This window comes from Bos grunniens, chromosome 18 (genome assembly GCF_055505025.1).
Source record: "Bos grunniens cultivar Pamir isolate PY7600 chromosome 18, Bosgru_T2T1.0, whole genome shotgun sequence".
NCBI lineage: Eukaryota > Metazoa > Chordata > Mammalia > Artiodactyla > Bovidae > Bos > Bos grunniens.
The window spans coordinates 24,009,807-24,026,059 of NC_141182.1; the positions used below are offsets into that span (position 1 = coordinate 24,009,807).

The 16,253-nt window shown below is 50.8% G+C and overlaps 1 protein-coding gene and 1 non-coding gene across 6 annotated transcripts in view; one reads left to right on the forward strand and one right to left on the reverse strand.

Moving 5' to 3' along the window:
* Positions 1–16,253, forward strand: part of SLC6A2 (solute carrier family 6 member 2) — a 62,272-nt gene that overhangs the window by 18,493 nt on the left and 27,526 nt on the right. For 3 of the 5 annotated variants that reach the window (XM_086350709.1, XM_086350706.1, XM_086350704.1), the window contains 3 exons: positions 1,441–1,759; positions 12,636–12,767; positions 13,720–13,957. In XM_086350709.1, the coding sequence (XP_086206835.1) occupies positions 1,492–1,759; positions 12,636–12,767; positions 13,720–13,957 (638 nt within the window). In that variant the 5' untranslated portion in view covers positions 1,441–1,491. Of the gene's footprint in view, positions 1–795; positions 936–1,440; positions 1,760–12,635; positions 12,768–13,719; positions 13,958–16,253 lie in introns of those variants that run through there. The other 2 variants (XM_086350705.1, XM_086350707.1) reach the window with 1 other exon arrangement.
* Positions 7,587–7,659, reverse strand: TRNAG-CCC (transfer RNA glycine (anticodon CCC)). The gene has a single exon. It is a non-coding gene; the product is annotated as a tRNA-Gly (tRNA).

Here is a 16,253-nt window from a genome sequence, read left to right on the forward strand (position 1 = left end):
ACTAATTTTTGACAGAGTTGTCCACTAATTTTTGACAGAGTTGTCCACTAATGTATCTCAAGAGCCTAGCACAGTGTCTGGCACTTAACAGGCATATGTAGGAACACGTGAGCAAAGGGGTGCACGAATAGGTAAATAAGTGAATGAAGAGCAATTCTAAGCCTCATGTAATAGGGGTCAGAACCTCAAATGCCTTGCTAGTCTGCCCATAACAAACAGATGTAGGAGTAAGCACCCCGTTGTGACCTTTCAATCTGAACAAAACCCACCCGATGGCCCACCAGCCCTCAGTAGGCACTGAACAGAACATTCCCATCTTGTTGATGAAGAAACTCTGGGCAAGTAGCTTACGGTGGCCTGCAGCGGATAACAGAGCTGATACTGAACCGCCACTGCACTCCCCAGTTTTCTCCCTGTTGCCTCTCAAACTCAGATCTTAGTTCTGAGAGTCTCGCTCTCTTCCTATAGTCGAAGGTCAGAGCCTATTGCCCCCAGGAGCTGAGTCTGGTGTCCCAATGCGTGCTGGGAAGGCAGTGGTCGCCCGGGTCTGGCGAGTTGCCGTGAGCCGGGCTCTTGAAGTCCGCCGAGCCCGCGCCGCGCCCCCGCCCCTGCCCATCCCTGGCCGCGCTGTCAGTCTCCATTAGCGCTAACAGGCTCCAGACTGAGCGGGCCCGGCGCTGGGTTAATGCAATCGGCGCGTTACCTGGGGCGCAGGCTACATTACCAGCCCGGCCCCCGCCCAGCACGGTCAGAACCAGCAGACCCGCGCCCCGCCGGCCGCCCCGCGCTTTCAGCGCTCCTCTGGCCGCGCCCGAGCGCCACGCGGCGGAGCCCAGCCCCAGCCCCAGCCCGTGCCCCACAGCCGGTGAGGCGAGGCGGGTCCCGGGCGGGCAGGCAGGGCGCACGGCACCCGGGATCCCTTTGCTGCCGGACACGTGAGTGCGCCCTGCGCGCGGGACCGGACTAGGTGTGCCAAGGAGGCCCAGGCTGGGATGCGCAGAGCTAGGGTGCCAGCGAGTTTGAAGGGCAGAGGTAATAAGTGTCCGGGAAGGCTTCTGGCGCTGTTGGACGTGGCGCAGACCCGAGCTGAGGGTAGGGGGCAGCCAGCTGCACCGGGTCAAGTCACCACCCCGGGAAACCTCTGCCTGGGCGTGTCCAAACCTCGCCTTTTTGGGGGCAAGAGGGAGAGGGCGAATGAGGGAAGCGCTCGGGGTCCCAAGAACGATCCCGAGGGCTGCAGGGGCCGTTTCCACTTATAAGTTCCGTCCCAGTCGGGCGCGCCACTACCTCTGCTTCCAAATTTTTCCAACAGAGGCGCGCCTTTTCTGGGCATCCCGCGCCCGCTCTGCGCGTGCCAACCACAGTATCCCGGCGCTCCCGGGAGGCCGCAGGCAGGGTGGAATGGCCCAGTGATCACATCGTTTCCTTTGATCCCAGCAGAGCCTCTGCGTACTCCCAGTATTCCTGACGCCCCTCTCACCAACCGCACCCATGCTTCTGGCGCGGATGAACCCGCAGGTGCAGCCGGAGAACGGCGGGGCGGGCCCGGGGTCGGAGCAGCCCCCGCGGAAGCGCAAAGAAGTCTTGGTGGTGAAAGAGCGCAACGGCGTCCAGTGCCTCCTGGCGTCCCGCGACGGCGATGAGCAGCCCCGAGAGACCTGGGGCAAGAAGATCGACTTCCTGCTGTCGGTGGTCGGCTTCGCCGTAGACCTGGCCAACGTGTGGCGCTTCCCCTATCTCTGCTACAAGAACGGAGGCGGTGAGCCCCCTGACGGGCTGGGGGTTTTGACTTGGGAAGCTACCTGTTTGCGACGGGGGCCGGGAGAGGAGCTGGGGATACCCACGGGAGGAGATAAGGAGACAGACGGGCAAGTCCAGGGCGCAGGAAGAGACCAAATAGGGCTCACGGGAAAAGGAGTCCCCTTTGGAAGAGGGAAATCGAGGCATGACCTTGGCATGAACTTGAACAGTGATGGGCGCATGCGTAGAAGGACAGACTACAGGGCACCAAGTTGGGTGAGGAGCTTGAACCTTTTGATGGTCTGCAGGAAGGGAGGTAGAGATCTGGAGAGCTTCTGACGCGGCGCTGAAAGTGCACAGAATGTGACAACCAGGCGCACATTCTGGAGTAATCCTAACTCCAAGCGCTCTGAGTTTGATAAAGGACTTGGGTTCCCTGAAGGCACTTGGGAGGCCCTGCACTCTTGGGGACAGAAACCCTTGGATCACAGACACATAAAGAGAAGCTAGTGGCAGAGAGAACTCCACTGCTCAGGTTGATGCTCCTTTGGCTGGAAGGGCCAGAGAGCACAGCCTAGGTGGGTTGTGTCAGCCACTACCAAGAACTGGCCTAATCCTTGGGGCAAGAGGCTTGGGTGATTAGGAAGAAGCCTCTAACTCCTGGGGTCCTGGCCACATTGTAGGGTAGAGTGGGAGAAGGGCCTAGAGGAAACGTCACTCCAGCAGTCAGGCTCTCTCCTCCTTCCTTTGCCAGGTAACCTAATACTGCCTGCCCTGGGATGAGAGCCTAGTTATCAACTACAGCCCACTCAAGGAGCAGAGTCCTGGGGAAAACAGCCCAGCGTGCAGGATACTGGGGCCTAGCCCTAGCTCCTACCTGAGAGCTTTTGCCAAAACTGCCCCAGACCTCCCCTCTTTGCTGGGATGAGCTCAGGAGTACCCTGTAGCGAGCCTGGGAAAATGACCTAGAGGAAGAAGTCAGCAAAGGGGGGCAGGGGGCAACCAGAGCCGAAATATTTTTCTATCCAGTGGGCCATCTGCCTGGCGGGGGCTCTGGCTCAGGACTCCAGGGGGTCAGAGGGAGGCAGGGTAAGGGTTTGGAGTTGGAGGGAAAGCTCATGACCTTGTCCCATAGGGTCCCAAGCTGTTTGCTTCAGTGTGTACTCTGGACGCTTGTTTTGGGTGAGGGATGGGAGACAGATGATCCAGAAGTGAAACTTTCCCTCATTGGGCTGCTGCAGCTTCTCATGAGTTTCTGATCAGGTTTAAGCATTCTGGCCCTTCAGACTCAAGGAGGGAGGAAACACGGATTCTCTGTCATTTTTTAGCTGACAGGGAGGTGAGGAATGAAAGACAGACTGAGAACCTAGGACACTCTGTCTAGCACGTCCTCCATGACCGTCCGAGGCTACGTGACCCTAGACAGAGGCAGGTTCTGTCATTAATCAGCAGTATTTATTGGGTTCCTCTTGGCATGAGGCACAGTGTTAGGCTCCGCAGGGGTCACCTAGATGTATTAACTGCCACTTCTGCCTGCCAGGCGCTCTGGTCACCTAAGGGCTTCGTTGTCATGCTGCTACACGTCATTCTCTTTTTTAAGTGTTTGTTGAAACTAAAAGCACCCCAGGTGGCCAATTGGACACGTCAGCGAGAAGGATATTCTGGTGTTTTCACTGACACTGTGTGCTCCCTTGGCCATCGCCACCAACTGAGAGTTCCTGCTGTATGCAAGGTGATCTGTCCCAGGCACCCAGGGCACAAGACACAGCACATTTGTCACACGTTCCGATTTTGGGGCGAAATTGGCCAGACGCTCCCTCTCCTGGAATTGCTAGCCCTACCCATCAGCCATTCTGGGTTGTTTGGTCATTTGTCTCTTTGTGGGTCTGTCTTCCAAACAGACTAGGGCACATTGAGAGGAGAGGCTGTGGCTTTTCATGCCTGTATTTCTTTTTTCTGTTTATTATATTAGTCACATTACTTTTTCTTTATTTGGTTGCATGGGGTCTTAGTTGCAGTATGTGAACTCTTAGTTGTGGCATGTGGGATCTAGTTCCTCGGCCAGGGATCAAATCTGGGGCCCCTGTATTGGAAGGTGGAGTCTTAACCACTGGACCACCAGGGAAGTTCTTATGGTTGAGTTTTGTTTATTTGGCTGCACCGGTCTTAGGTGCAGCATATGAGATCTAGTTCCCTGACTGGGGATCAAACCCAGGTCCCCTGCATTGGGAGCACAGACTCAGCCACCAGACCACCAAGGAAGTCCCCATGCCTGTATTTCTAATGCCCAAGATAAGGGCTAGATCCAGGGGATGTGGTAGAAGGTGGCCGACAAACTAATGAGTAAATGAAACAAATGGTCCAGGCCCTCAGAGACCTAATGCCTACCCAGGAACAGTAGAACCCCTACCCCGCAGCAGGAACCAACAAAGTGAGGAAGCCTGTGCTGGTGGGGGTGGGGGTGGCACCCAGTGATTAGGAGCCCTGGCTGTGGGTCCTGGGTTCCAGCTTCTAGCTGTGTAACACTGGGCGACTCTCCAAGCCCTGGTTTCCTTGTCTGACAAATGTTCAACTCAGAGGGTCATTGTGAGGACTCAAGGTGATAATGCCCCCGGAGGGCCTGACGTGAACAATGGCCTTAGTAAAGGTAGCTGCTGCTGCTTATTCACATCTTTAGGATGATGTGTGAGATGGATGAGCCTGGGGAAGGGCTGCTTAGGAAAGGCTCCGAGAAGGTGGACTGTGGTTGGAGCACAGACAGGTGGGGCACACACAAACCTCGGGAAATGGAGGAGGAATTCTAGTTGTGTGAGAATGTAGGTGGGATCATCTCTGAGATTAGGAGTACAGACTGGTAGAAGGGCAAGCTGGGAGAGATAAGGGTGGAGAGGCAAGTTGGGGCCAGGCTATGGAGACCTTGACTGCCAGGCTCCGGGCCGGGGAAAGTTACACAAGTGAATTTCCATTTCTGGGTAGAATGTCCATGGAGCACAGTGGAGCAGGGCAGCCTCGTATATTAGAGTCTGAGGCAGCTCCTGTTCTAACTTACTCCTCACCCCTCCAGGGAATGCTCAGCAGGCCTCTTCTGGGCACTGTCTCTGCTGAGACCTCCTGGCTGCTCCTTGTCGGTCAGTTCTCATCCAGTGATTAAAAATCAGCCCCAGAGATGGGCAAGCAGGTTGGTAGGTGATAACCTGTGATTCTGGACGCAGTCAAAAGACCCAAGTTCGAATCCCATCTCTATCACCGTCTCTGAGCTCAAGTCCCCCTCTCTGAGCTCAGGTGCCCCGCTGAAGCTGGTGGTGATCTTGGGTGATCCCTGAGATCCGTCCCTCTCCAAGGCCTGGATCAGCACTGCCCCCAAGCCAGGACTCACAGGCCCTGTTACTTAACAAGCTGTGTGCTCTCCTGGTGCCAGTATTAACATGGCAACTTCCAAGTCCAGCTATTCATGCTGGCCCAGACTGGAGGATGTTTTGAAATGATAAAGGTAACAATAGTTTAGGCCTCTGGCTGATATTTTTTTGAATGAATTACTGAGAAAGATCAGCCTGTCTGAACATCTTCCCATAAGCTAATTGCTGAGATGCATGGATACAGGTGGCTTCTGGCCAGGAAAGCCCCTCTCAGGAGTTCCAAGGCTTTGTTCAGAACCTTCTTGAACATGGAGGCAGTGCCAGTGAGGCTTTTTCCAAGGTCCTCCACTCCTGTGGTCTTGCACCTGGCCCTGCTGGTCCCCAGGGAGAAGTGGACAGATCAATTGGGTCCTCATGTCTGCCTCCCTGCCAGAGAAGAGACCACTGTGAATTATCTTTTGTAAATGACAGCTTGAGACGTGTCCGGCTGATGGCTCTGAGCTGTCAGAGAGATGTCCTTTAGGTTCCAACAGACCTGAGCTTGACTCTGAACCTGACATTTCCTGGAAATGTGGTCTTGGACAAGTCACTTCTGGACCTCAGTTTCCTTGTGCAGAAAAGGCGGGCGGGGGGTGATTGCATCTTCCCATAGAGTGATGTGATGTTAGAGATAATACAAGCAAAGGACTCACAACAGTGTCTGGCACATAGTAGGGGCTCAGTAAATGAAGTTGTTACTGATGGTTCCTAGATCTGGAACTGCTAGACCCAGGCTAGATCCGGGAGTAGGAAAGGGTCCTGATTTTGGAGGGAGCAGACTTGGCTCTAAGAGGAAGTTGGAAGGGCTGTAAGACTGGAAAGGAATCATGCTTGGACCTGGGATTTCTTTTTATTTACTTACTTTTGGCTGGGCTGGGTCTTTGTTATTGCTCTAGAGCGAGGGCTCAGTAGTTATGGAGCACAAGCTTAGTTGTTTTCCAGCATGTGGGATCTTCCTGGACCAGGGATCAAACCCATGTCCCCTACATTGGCAGGCAGATTCTTAAGCACTGGACAACCAGGGAAGCCCCAGGCCTGGAATTTCTAACCACCTAACCTTATCCCATTGTTGTTTCCCTACCTGAAAAATGGGGATGAACATTCCTATATAGGGTCCCATGAGATATGTAGTTCTGGGTCCCAAATAGGTTTCCCTTCTTTCCTCAAGTGAGCTCAGGTTCTCAGGTACCCTCAGACCTTTGGGAATCCTCTTGGTCAAAATATCTGGGGTTCTTAAGGCCAAGGAAGAAGTGATGGCAGGTACAAAGGGCAGGAGTTTGCAAACTCAGTGGTTTCACATTGGGCCTGGCTGCAGGGGGCCATCTACATCCGGGACTTCCCAAGCCTGACGCTGGTGATTCAGCTCAGATGCACATGAGCTGCCAGTTGGTGTGGCCCTCCGGCTAAGAAGTTTGTGGGAATGAGGCTGTTCATCAAGGCCTGGAGCTGAGACCATGATCTGACATTACCAGCATGATTGGCCCATTGCTCTGAGCTGGCCAAAAAGATCTAGAGAGACCATTTGCAACAAGATGGGGTTTCACAAGGATAAATGTTACATCCTGCCCTGCAGTCCGAAACCCAATTGCCTAAGTAAGGATGAGGCCACAGCACAAGTGGAGAAAGGCCCCGGGGCTTGCATTAGCTGTAGCCTCTGTGTAAGTCACTGCTGGGATCCATTTATTTAACAACAACAAAAAAAAACCCCGTTTACTAAGTGCCCATCCTGTGCCAGGAATATAGAGATGAACAAAAGGCAGTCTCTGCCTTTAGGGAGTTCAGAGTCTATTATAGATATTCTACAAGTTAATGTCATTTTATATTCTGTTATTGAGGTAGTATTAGCTCCCAAATCAGGAAGGGGAGTTCCACTCTGTTTTTCGTAGGTTACATTTTCTTTTCTAATATGGTTCGGACCATTCCAAGCAGCCTATAATTGCTTCCTCTTAAAGAGACCAGGATGGAGAAGGTGAGAAACCAAAATCTTCAAGAAACTTCATTAGGAAGAATCAAGTCAGATCCTGCAAAGTTGATAGCCAGGGGAGAATTGTCATAGAGGGGAGGGGTAGCCCAGCTCCAGTCTCCCTGAATTTCACCCCCACTGACCTCCTTAGAGAACTGGGGTTTAATCTACAAGAGAGTGAGCATTCTTCCTCGCTAGGACTGCCCTGCACTCAGAGTTAAGGCCAGAGGTCAGCTGGAAGGACCCAAAGTGAAGATGCGGTTCTACGGGGGATAGTGAGAGATTGCGGAGCCAAGAAAAGTCAGTTCTGGTCATTTTGTGGATCATTTTGTAGAATCCCCTCATAGAACAGCAGGGGCTTCCATAGAGAAGTGTATGGATGCTGCTGGCTAGTCTCAGTAAAGGGCAGGGGATGGAGTAAAGAGGTGAGGCATGCAGGACCTTTAATTGCAGCATGTGAACTCTTGGTTGCGGTTTGTGGGATCTGGTTCCCTGGCCAGGGATCGAACCCGGGCCCCCTGCATTGGGAGTGCAGAGTCTTAGCCACTGGACCACCAGGGAAATCTCTGCATGGTCCCCTTACCTGGATCCTTCTACCCCAGCCTGGACTGGGTTACAGGCTTGTGCAGACCCAGGCCAAGGGGAAGCCAAGGGCCCGCTGTCTGCAGAGGCTGTGGACAGAGCTTAGACTTGTGGGCACAAGAGTCCACATGAACGTGCAAAAGGCCTCACACATCTCTGGATGGAGCTGGGGTGGGGAAGAATCAGGATGTGGGGGCCCCCGCCATGCCTCCACATTCCAGCACAAATTCTCCAAGAACCGAGGGTTCCAGAATTGAACTTTATAATGAATAGAACCACGCTGAAGGTCTAGTCGTCAAGGTAGGATGAAGGGGCATGTGTAACAGCTGCGGCCTGAGTTGTCATCTTTAATATGTAGACATTGTAAGGTAGATCTCCACGTGTGGTCTTATCCTGGGCCCTGCCAGTCGAGTGGGCCTGCTACATGCTGAAGCTATGTCTCCTACTGAAATCTCACCTTCTCTTTCTCCCTGCTGTCTATACCCTTGGGGTATTTGGGGAACAGGAACAAATCTGCTGCCCTAGGCACTGATCAAGGTTTTCTGGGAATTCTGGTGAAAGCCATGGGCAGTGACAGCCTATAGCTGAGCTTCAGGCACCAGGTGAACAGTTCTGTGGTATGTAATTTATCAGAATGTGGCCACTTTGAGGAATCTTGCCCTTCACAGACTGGGAAACTGGTCCAGCAAGGTCTCAAGGGACTCTCCTCTCCCTCCTGCAGCCCCTCCTTAATCACAGTCCCTCCACCTCCTCCTGATTCCCCACCAGGCCTGGGCCATGCCGTGTCTTACTAAGTCCCCTCCCACGTTTTGCTGGATCCCTTGCCCTGGGGTCCTCCTCACCCACCCGGGGTCTGCTCCAGCACACCCCACTCTAAACTGAGTGACCACTGGCTTCCCTTTCTGAGGACTTGGCATTTCCACAGAGGATTCCAGAACCCTTCTCTGACCAGTAGGGTTCCTCTCTAATGATGGGGTGTCAGGCAGTTTGTGTCAGGCAAATACTTTTCTTACCAAAGGCCACTGGTTGGAGTCCCTTTTGCAGTTGACAGTCTTTTGCTCCCGTGTTCACGTGGGCGTGTTGATGTGCAGAAGTCTTTGTGTGAAGATGTACAAGTGTGCATGTGTCATATATGTGTGAATGGTGGAGACTACCAGGAGCTGAGATCCTTCGGAAGTACACCCTGCCTCTGTTTCTCCAGCTCTGCGCCTATCAGCCCAGAACATGCACAGCCAGAGCCAGGACTCTGGGCTTGTGGCCTCTTAGGTTCTCAGCTCTCCAGCCCTTGTGAGGCTGGATGCAGTTGGCACCACCACACAGGGAGATGAGGCAGGGCCATGGGAAGGTGGCAGTTTGGGGCCTTACAGAGCAGCACCTTCTACGAAGTGTGCAACCAGTCTCAGTGTCCCAGGAGCTGCTGCAGGGCTGTTTCTAGGAGAAGCATCCTCTGCTGACCTTTAGGCACCCCTGATAAATCTCTTTCTGACTCTTCAGCTCTGCCCTGGCTTCCTCCAGATCTTTCAGCAAAGAGGCTTAGACCAGCTCACTGGTTGATGTCTTCTATTAGGATAAGACACTGGCCACTGGATAGCTTTCTGGTTTTCATTCATACTCAGCCATTCCGTCATTCTTGAGTGTTTCTGGTCTGTTGCCAGCTGAAGCTTCGGCTGGCCCACATCAAATGCACTTGGAAGAGTCCTGGACGTGTGCAGACCCATCATTTTTCCTCTTGTCCCTCCACTGGGCCTCCCAGCCAGCACAAGAGGAGATGAATCTCAAACTGGGCAATTTACCTACCTGTTGGCAGTGCTGCCCAGAGGCTTAGAGTTGAGAAAACTGGCCAATGTGAGATGCCTGGTGAATTGGCTGATGATGCTCTTCTTTCCTCTGGCTGTAGAAAAGAGCATCCAGTAGCCAGGAGCAAGTCACGCTGCCAAGATCTGAGACGTGACTCCTGGATTTTTTCTTTCCTTTTTTCCTTGGGCCACTGACTTCGGTCTTCAGGCCTGTTAACTTAACACTCTAATACGTCTGTTTCCCTTACTCTCTGGCTCCAGGCCCCATGGGCAATGGCAGGTGGCCACAAGGGGGGTGCAGACAAATCCCAATGTGGAGCCAAGTTGCCTACTTACTGGTTCGGACCAGCAACTTGACCTTTCTAAGCCTCGGTTTCCTCATCTTTTACATGGGATTGGTGGTAATTCTCTCTCAGGGATGGTTTTAAAGGAATAATTATTAAAAAACTTAGTGTGTGGCTTGGCATATAATGGAGGCTTAATAAATGGTACCTGTTACTTTTACCAACTCCATCATCACCACCACCACCCTGACCTTGATCAGCGTCATGAACATTGCTGTCGACAATGTGGACAGATATGCATTCTGAAGCCAGACTAGCCCTCTCTATGTGGGGAAAGAGAATGGTAGAGGTTGAAAGTAAGAAATGAAGAGGGGAAGGGAAAGGTTGGCATGTGGCCATTTCAAAGAAGTCTAAGCCTTGGGACTTCCCTGGCGTCCAGTGGTTAAGACTTCGCCTTCCAATGTAGGGGTGTGGGTTCAATCCCTAGTCCCCTCATCAGGGATCCCTGATCCCCGAGGAACTAAGATATCACATGCCTTGCAGCCAAAAAACCAAAACTTAAAACAGAAGCAATATTATAACAAATTCAATCTAAAGACTTTAAAATGGTCCACACACACAAAAAAAAAAAAAAAAAAGAAGAAGAAATCCAGCCTGGAGCAGGGGCTGAAATGTTGAACATGGCCAATAGACCAGGTGGATCACCTGGCCCCCAGAGTCCCAGTTTTAGAACGTCCTCTGTTGAGATTTTATTCAGGCTCATGTCCTACATCTTGGCTGAGATAGTCTGAAATTGGCAGAATATTTTGGGAATGGCTCTGGAGTTCTGGAGCCAGGCAGACAAGGGTCCAAATCCCAGATATCATTGACCAATTGAGTGAACTTAGATAAGTCACTTAATTTCTCTAAGCCTCAATTTCCTCCTCTGAAAAATGGGTATAGGAGTTGCTACCCAAGACAGTTTCTGGGCAGGGTAAATGGGATGACAGCTGTCCAGTGCCCAGTGCTCTGCTGGATACATAGGAGGTCCTCATTTTCCAGTGGTTTCTTCCCTACTGCCCACCCTACTGGCCCATCTCCTGCTACAAAAGAACTGGGTCTCAGAGCACTGGGGGCAGAATTTCATGCTTTGTCCCTAAGAGCCCTGGGCTTCCTGAGGAGAAGCCCTGGGAAGAAAGTGAAGATTGACAGTCTGGGTAGCTGGGTGAATGTAACCCTGGCTGCACACAACTTTGCCACAATTCTCTGCTCACCTGGAGGCCCAGTTTCCACATCCATAAATTGGAGGTAGTAAACTTTTAAGGTTGTTGTGAGGGTGGAATGAGACATTACATGGAGCACAGTGCCTGGAACACAGCTGGGAATATTATCTTCCTAATATTATCATCATTGAATATTTCCCAGTTTCTGCACTTTCTTACTGTGGGCGGGTCAGAGAGTGTTTGGTTTCCAAGGTTACGGCATCTCAGCCAAAGGCCAGTGGCGGGAGGAGCGTGGTCTGGCCTGGCCACCTCCAGCTGCACCCAGGCCAAGAAGCTGGCATTTTGCTTTGATCACGCTTGCAGCCTAGGCTGACGTGGTATCTATCCCGTGAGTCACCTCACAGCGTCAGAACCCGTTAAGCTCACCCCAGGCTACCGGACATACCAAGAACTTTCTCTGGAGCTCAGACTTGTCTCATTCCACCAGGAATTCTCCCAGGGGTTTGTTGCTGCCCATCTTGCCAAGAGCTCTCTCTAGTTTCAGCAGTGTTCTGGGTGGGCATCTTCCTGGTCAGAGACTGGAGCCTCTGGCCTCTTTGCTCCAGTGTTTGTTTACCTTCAGCTGCCAGTAAGAGAGTAAGCCTGATGGGTTGGAAGAAATGAACATGAATCCTGCTTCTGTCACTTAGCAGCCATGCAAACAAAGCCAAGTGGACTTCTCTGCCTTCAGCTGCCCCCAGGGTGTGGGGTGAAGGTGGCTCAGGGGCACAAATAATGACCCTCTCTGATTATGTCTGTGAAGTGAAGTGAGACTGCGGACAATCCAGTGAGGTCATATTTGGGAAAGTCCCAGGTGACCTTAAATGGTGGCTAAGACTCTGAGCTCCCAATTCAGGTGGCCTGGGTTCAATCCCTGGTCAGGGAACTAGATCCCACATTCTGCAACTAAGTCTCAGTGCAGCCAAAAAAAAAAAAAAAAAAAAACAACAACAAAAAATATCCGACTCAATCATATGTAACTCTGGGCACTAGTTACATATCTCTCCCTCTCTGCTCTCAATTTCCTTACCTATAAAAGGAAGGGTTTGGGGTGATTGGCATTCCCCAGAGTGGTGATTCATGAAAGAAAGAATTCTGTGTTGAAATCAGTTTGGTAAAGACTGCAGCTGATCTTCCTCATAGCCTGTCACAACATGTGCTTATGTATCAAAGGCATAGAGAATTCTGCAAGGAACAAGCCTATTTAGCTTTTAAAAAATATTTATTTATTTTAATTTTATTATTATTTGCCTGCACTGTGTCTTAGTTACAGCACGTGGGGTCTAATTCCCAGACCAGGGATCAAACCCGAGTCCCCTGCATTGGGAGCACAGTCTTAGCCACTGGGCCACCAGGAAAGTCCTCCATTTAGATTTGATGAACCAGATTTTACTAATTTGACCACAGAACCTCATGATTATGATTGTGAGTAGTGCTATAACTTTCATTATATTACGATTATTTGTTTAATTGCCCTGGTGTTCCTACTACAAGACACTCCTTGAGAAATGGCCAGGTGACAGATGAATGACAACCCTTACAACTCTGACCAACATTGATCCACACACTCTGAGGGGCAGGCCCAAGGCTGGACAGGGGTCTTGGGGCTCATGCTCTGCCTCCATGTCCCCCAGGTGCCTTCCTGATCCCATACACCCTGTTCCTCATCATCGCTGGGATGCCCCTCTTCTACATGGAGCTGGCTCTGGGCCAGTACAACCGGGAAGGGGCAGCCACCGTGTGGAAGATCTGCCCATTCTTCAAAGGTAAAGAAGGAGTCAGAGGTTGTTCTAAAAGACTTCTGTGTGCCGCTGGAGAATCTACCCCAAAGGTGGGATCCTTGGTAGACCAGCTTTCTTGTGGAATTTATAAGTATTGGCGAGGTCAAGCACATCCACCATTCAAAGTTACACGGAGCACTTTGGAGATGTCAGGAATAGCTGTAGCCTAGAAAGTCTGGAAATCTGGGTTCCAGACACTGGGTTGGTGTCAGGTTTACATTGATATAATACATACAGAGAAGTTAGCAGAAAGCCTGATGAACATGGTAAGTGATTAGCTGTTGATGTGATGGAGAGGAAGACAGGGATGATGGTATTAACTTAAATAGATGCTCACTTCAAGTTATAGCGGGAGCTGGGATACTTGTACTCCAACACCTGGCCTGGCTGCTCCCTGGGAGCAGTAAAATCCTGGCATTTCTGTCCTGCCTTATGAGTGGACAGAACAGGCTCCAGAGGCAAGAGAGAGCCCTCAGGCAAAGGGATGGTGGGTGCCTGGGGGATTTTTTAAAAACCATTTGTTTTATGTTGGAGTATAGCCAGTTAACAATGTAGTGATAGTTTCAGGTGGACAGCGAAGGGGCTCAGCCATACATATACACATATCCATTCTCCTCCAAACTCCCCTGTCATCCAGGCTACCAATAACATTGAGCAGAGTTCCATGTGCTGTACAAGTAGGACCTTGTTGGTTATCCATTTTAAATATAGCAGTGTGTACATGTCGATCTCAAACTCCCTAACTATCTCCCACTCCCCTCCCTCCAATGCATTCTTTTGCCTGGGGGATTTAGGCTCTGACCGTCTGCTACAGAAAAAAGACAGGCGTAGGGGTGGGTAGTGCAATGGTTACAGCCAGCTTCCCTGGAGACATGGCTCTGGGAGGGAGAGTGGGCCTAGGGAAGCCCCTGCCTGACCTGCTGTGCTCCCCACCCAGGAGTTGGCTACGCTGTGATCCTCATCGCCCTCTACGTTGGCTTCTACTACAACGTCATTATCGCCTGGTCCCTCTACTACCTCTTCTCTTCCTTCACCCCGACCCTGCCCTGGACCGACTGCGGCCACGCCTGGAACAGCCCCAACTGCACAGACCCCAAGCTCCTCAACAGCTCCGTGCTGGGCAACCACACCAAGTACTCCAAGTATAAGTTCACACCTGCAGCAGAGTTTTATGAGTAAGTCCTTGACCCCTCTTCCTGTTTGCATGGGGACCTGTACTGTTCACATCAAGACCTGTACTGGGCAGAACCTGAGCCAAACACTAAAGGACACCACTGGAGAGGAAGGGGCCACGTCAGTCCTTGTAACGTGTGCTCAGCAGCCACCACAGGCCTGATGTTGGCGAGGTACACAGGATATTTAGTTGCGGCATGCAAACTCGTAGTTGTGGCACGTGGGATCTAGTTCCCTGACCAGGGATCGAACCTGGGCTCTTTGCACCAGGAGCTCAGAGTCTTAGCCACTGGACCACCAGGGAGGTCCCACAAATGAGAATTATTGTTATAGTGTTGGTCCAAAGTGATTTCTAGTCTCATCGTTCCTTCTAGATTAATTGAAGGAAAAAGTTGTCCCTTTCCTCTTGTTTATCCATTCATTCATTTACTCATTTCTGTCTGTATGAGCTCATTGGAGTTTATTTTATTCTGTGGTTTAACCCATAACCGTCATTATTTATTTTGTTGCTTCCTTGAACCCTTTCAACCTCTACTCCATCCTTTGAAGTCCTTGAGGTTGGTGATAGTCAACTTGTCAGCCATCTAATTTTGAAAGTTTGCATCGTGGTCCCTTCAGAATGTAGCATCTATTGTCTTTATCCCTCAGGGGATGGGGGTGAGCCCCATTTTAGCAATGCCTGCACAAGTGTTAGCAGATAAGCAGAAAGTCCCTGGCACAAGGTGTGGGGCAGGACAGGTAAATCCCACTCGAACCTCACTCTCAAGGGACATATGGTCTAGAGTAGTGGTTAGAAAACTTTCCAGTAAAAGATTACATTTTGGGCCTTGCAAGCCAAACACCTATCTTGCATATTCTTTATTTAATTTTACCCTTTAAAAAGATAGAAACCATCTGTAGCTCACAGGCATCACTCAATAGGTCACAGCCGAGTTTCAGGGGGCGTGGCTTGTTGACTCCTGGTCTGGAGCAGTGCTGCCCAGGAGAATGCCCACGATGATAGAAATGTCCTGTGTTTGCACGGCCCAGTGCAGTGGCCACATGCCACATGTGGTTAGTGAATAGTTGAGATGTGGCTAGTGTGACGGAGAAGTTGAATTTTTAATTTTATTTAATTTTCATTCATTTACATTTTAAAGTATTTGTTTATTTGGCTGTATCAGGTCTTAGTTGCCTCATGCAGGACCTTTTGTTGCGGCGGGTGGATTCTCTAGTTGTGGCGCTGGGACTCAGTAATTGTGGAATGTGGGTTTAATTGATCCATGGCAATCAGTGCCTGAGTTCCCTGACCAGGGATTGAACCCACATCCCCTTCATTGCACAGCGATTCTTAACCAGGAAATTTCCCTCATTTACATTTAAACAGCCAGTTGCTTCCTTGGACAGTGCAAGTCTAGAGGATGAAAAAAGACAAGTTCACAAATTCAGGGCCAGTCTTCTCTGGTCCTGTGTATTTGCTAAACCACAGACCAGAGAGTGGGGTTATCCAGAGAATGGGGTTCCTTAGGACCATTCCCACCTTTGCCATCTCAGTGCAGTTGGACCAAGAAGATTTGATGTGGTTAAAGGTGGCCTCTGGGAAGTCTGCTGCCTCCTGGGGTCCAGGGGAGGGGAGTCAGGGTTCTCAGGACCCAGGAAGTACCCTCCATGAGCCATGGCCGAGAATTTGCTAAGCATCCTGGACCTACATGTCCACCTGCCTCCATCTGTGTTTCCTGTGGACTTTCAGGACCAAGTGCACAATTATATAGATTTGGAAACTCGGTGGGGAGAGGGTCCACAGTTGTCATGGAACTTGAAATCCTTCTACAGCCCCCAAAGAATCTAAAGAACCGCTATAACTTGAAGTGAGCATCAATTTAAGTTAATACCATCATCCCTGTCTTCCTCTCTGTCACATCAACAGCTAATCACTTACCATGTGCATCAGGCTTTCTGCTAACTTCTCTGTATTATATCAATGTAAACCTCACACCAACCCCGTGAGGTTTCTGTAACTCTTCCGTACATGACTCGGCTGCAAACATTAGCTTCATTTTGCAGATGCAACAGTAAATCACTGGCCCATGGTCACACGGCTAGTCCTGTGCAGAGTCAAGATTTGGACCCTGGCAGATGGCACCTGCTGGACTCTTGAGAGGGAGCTCCTCCTTACCCTTTGTTCCATGATCCTCGCTCTCTTCACCCTAGCCCGTGCCTTTCCAGGCAGTGAAACTCTAGAGCCTGCAGACTTCACCTCTGTGTTATATTGGATTCCAGACATTTTGAATGGCTATTATGATATCAAATTATTATTGT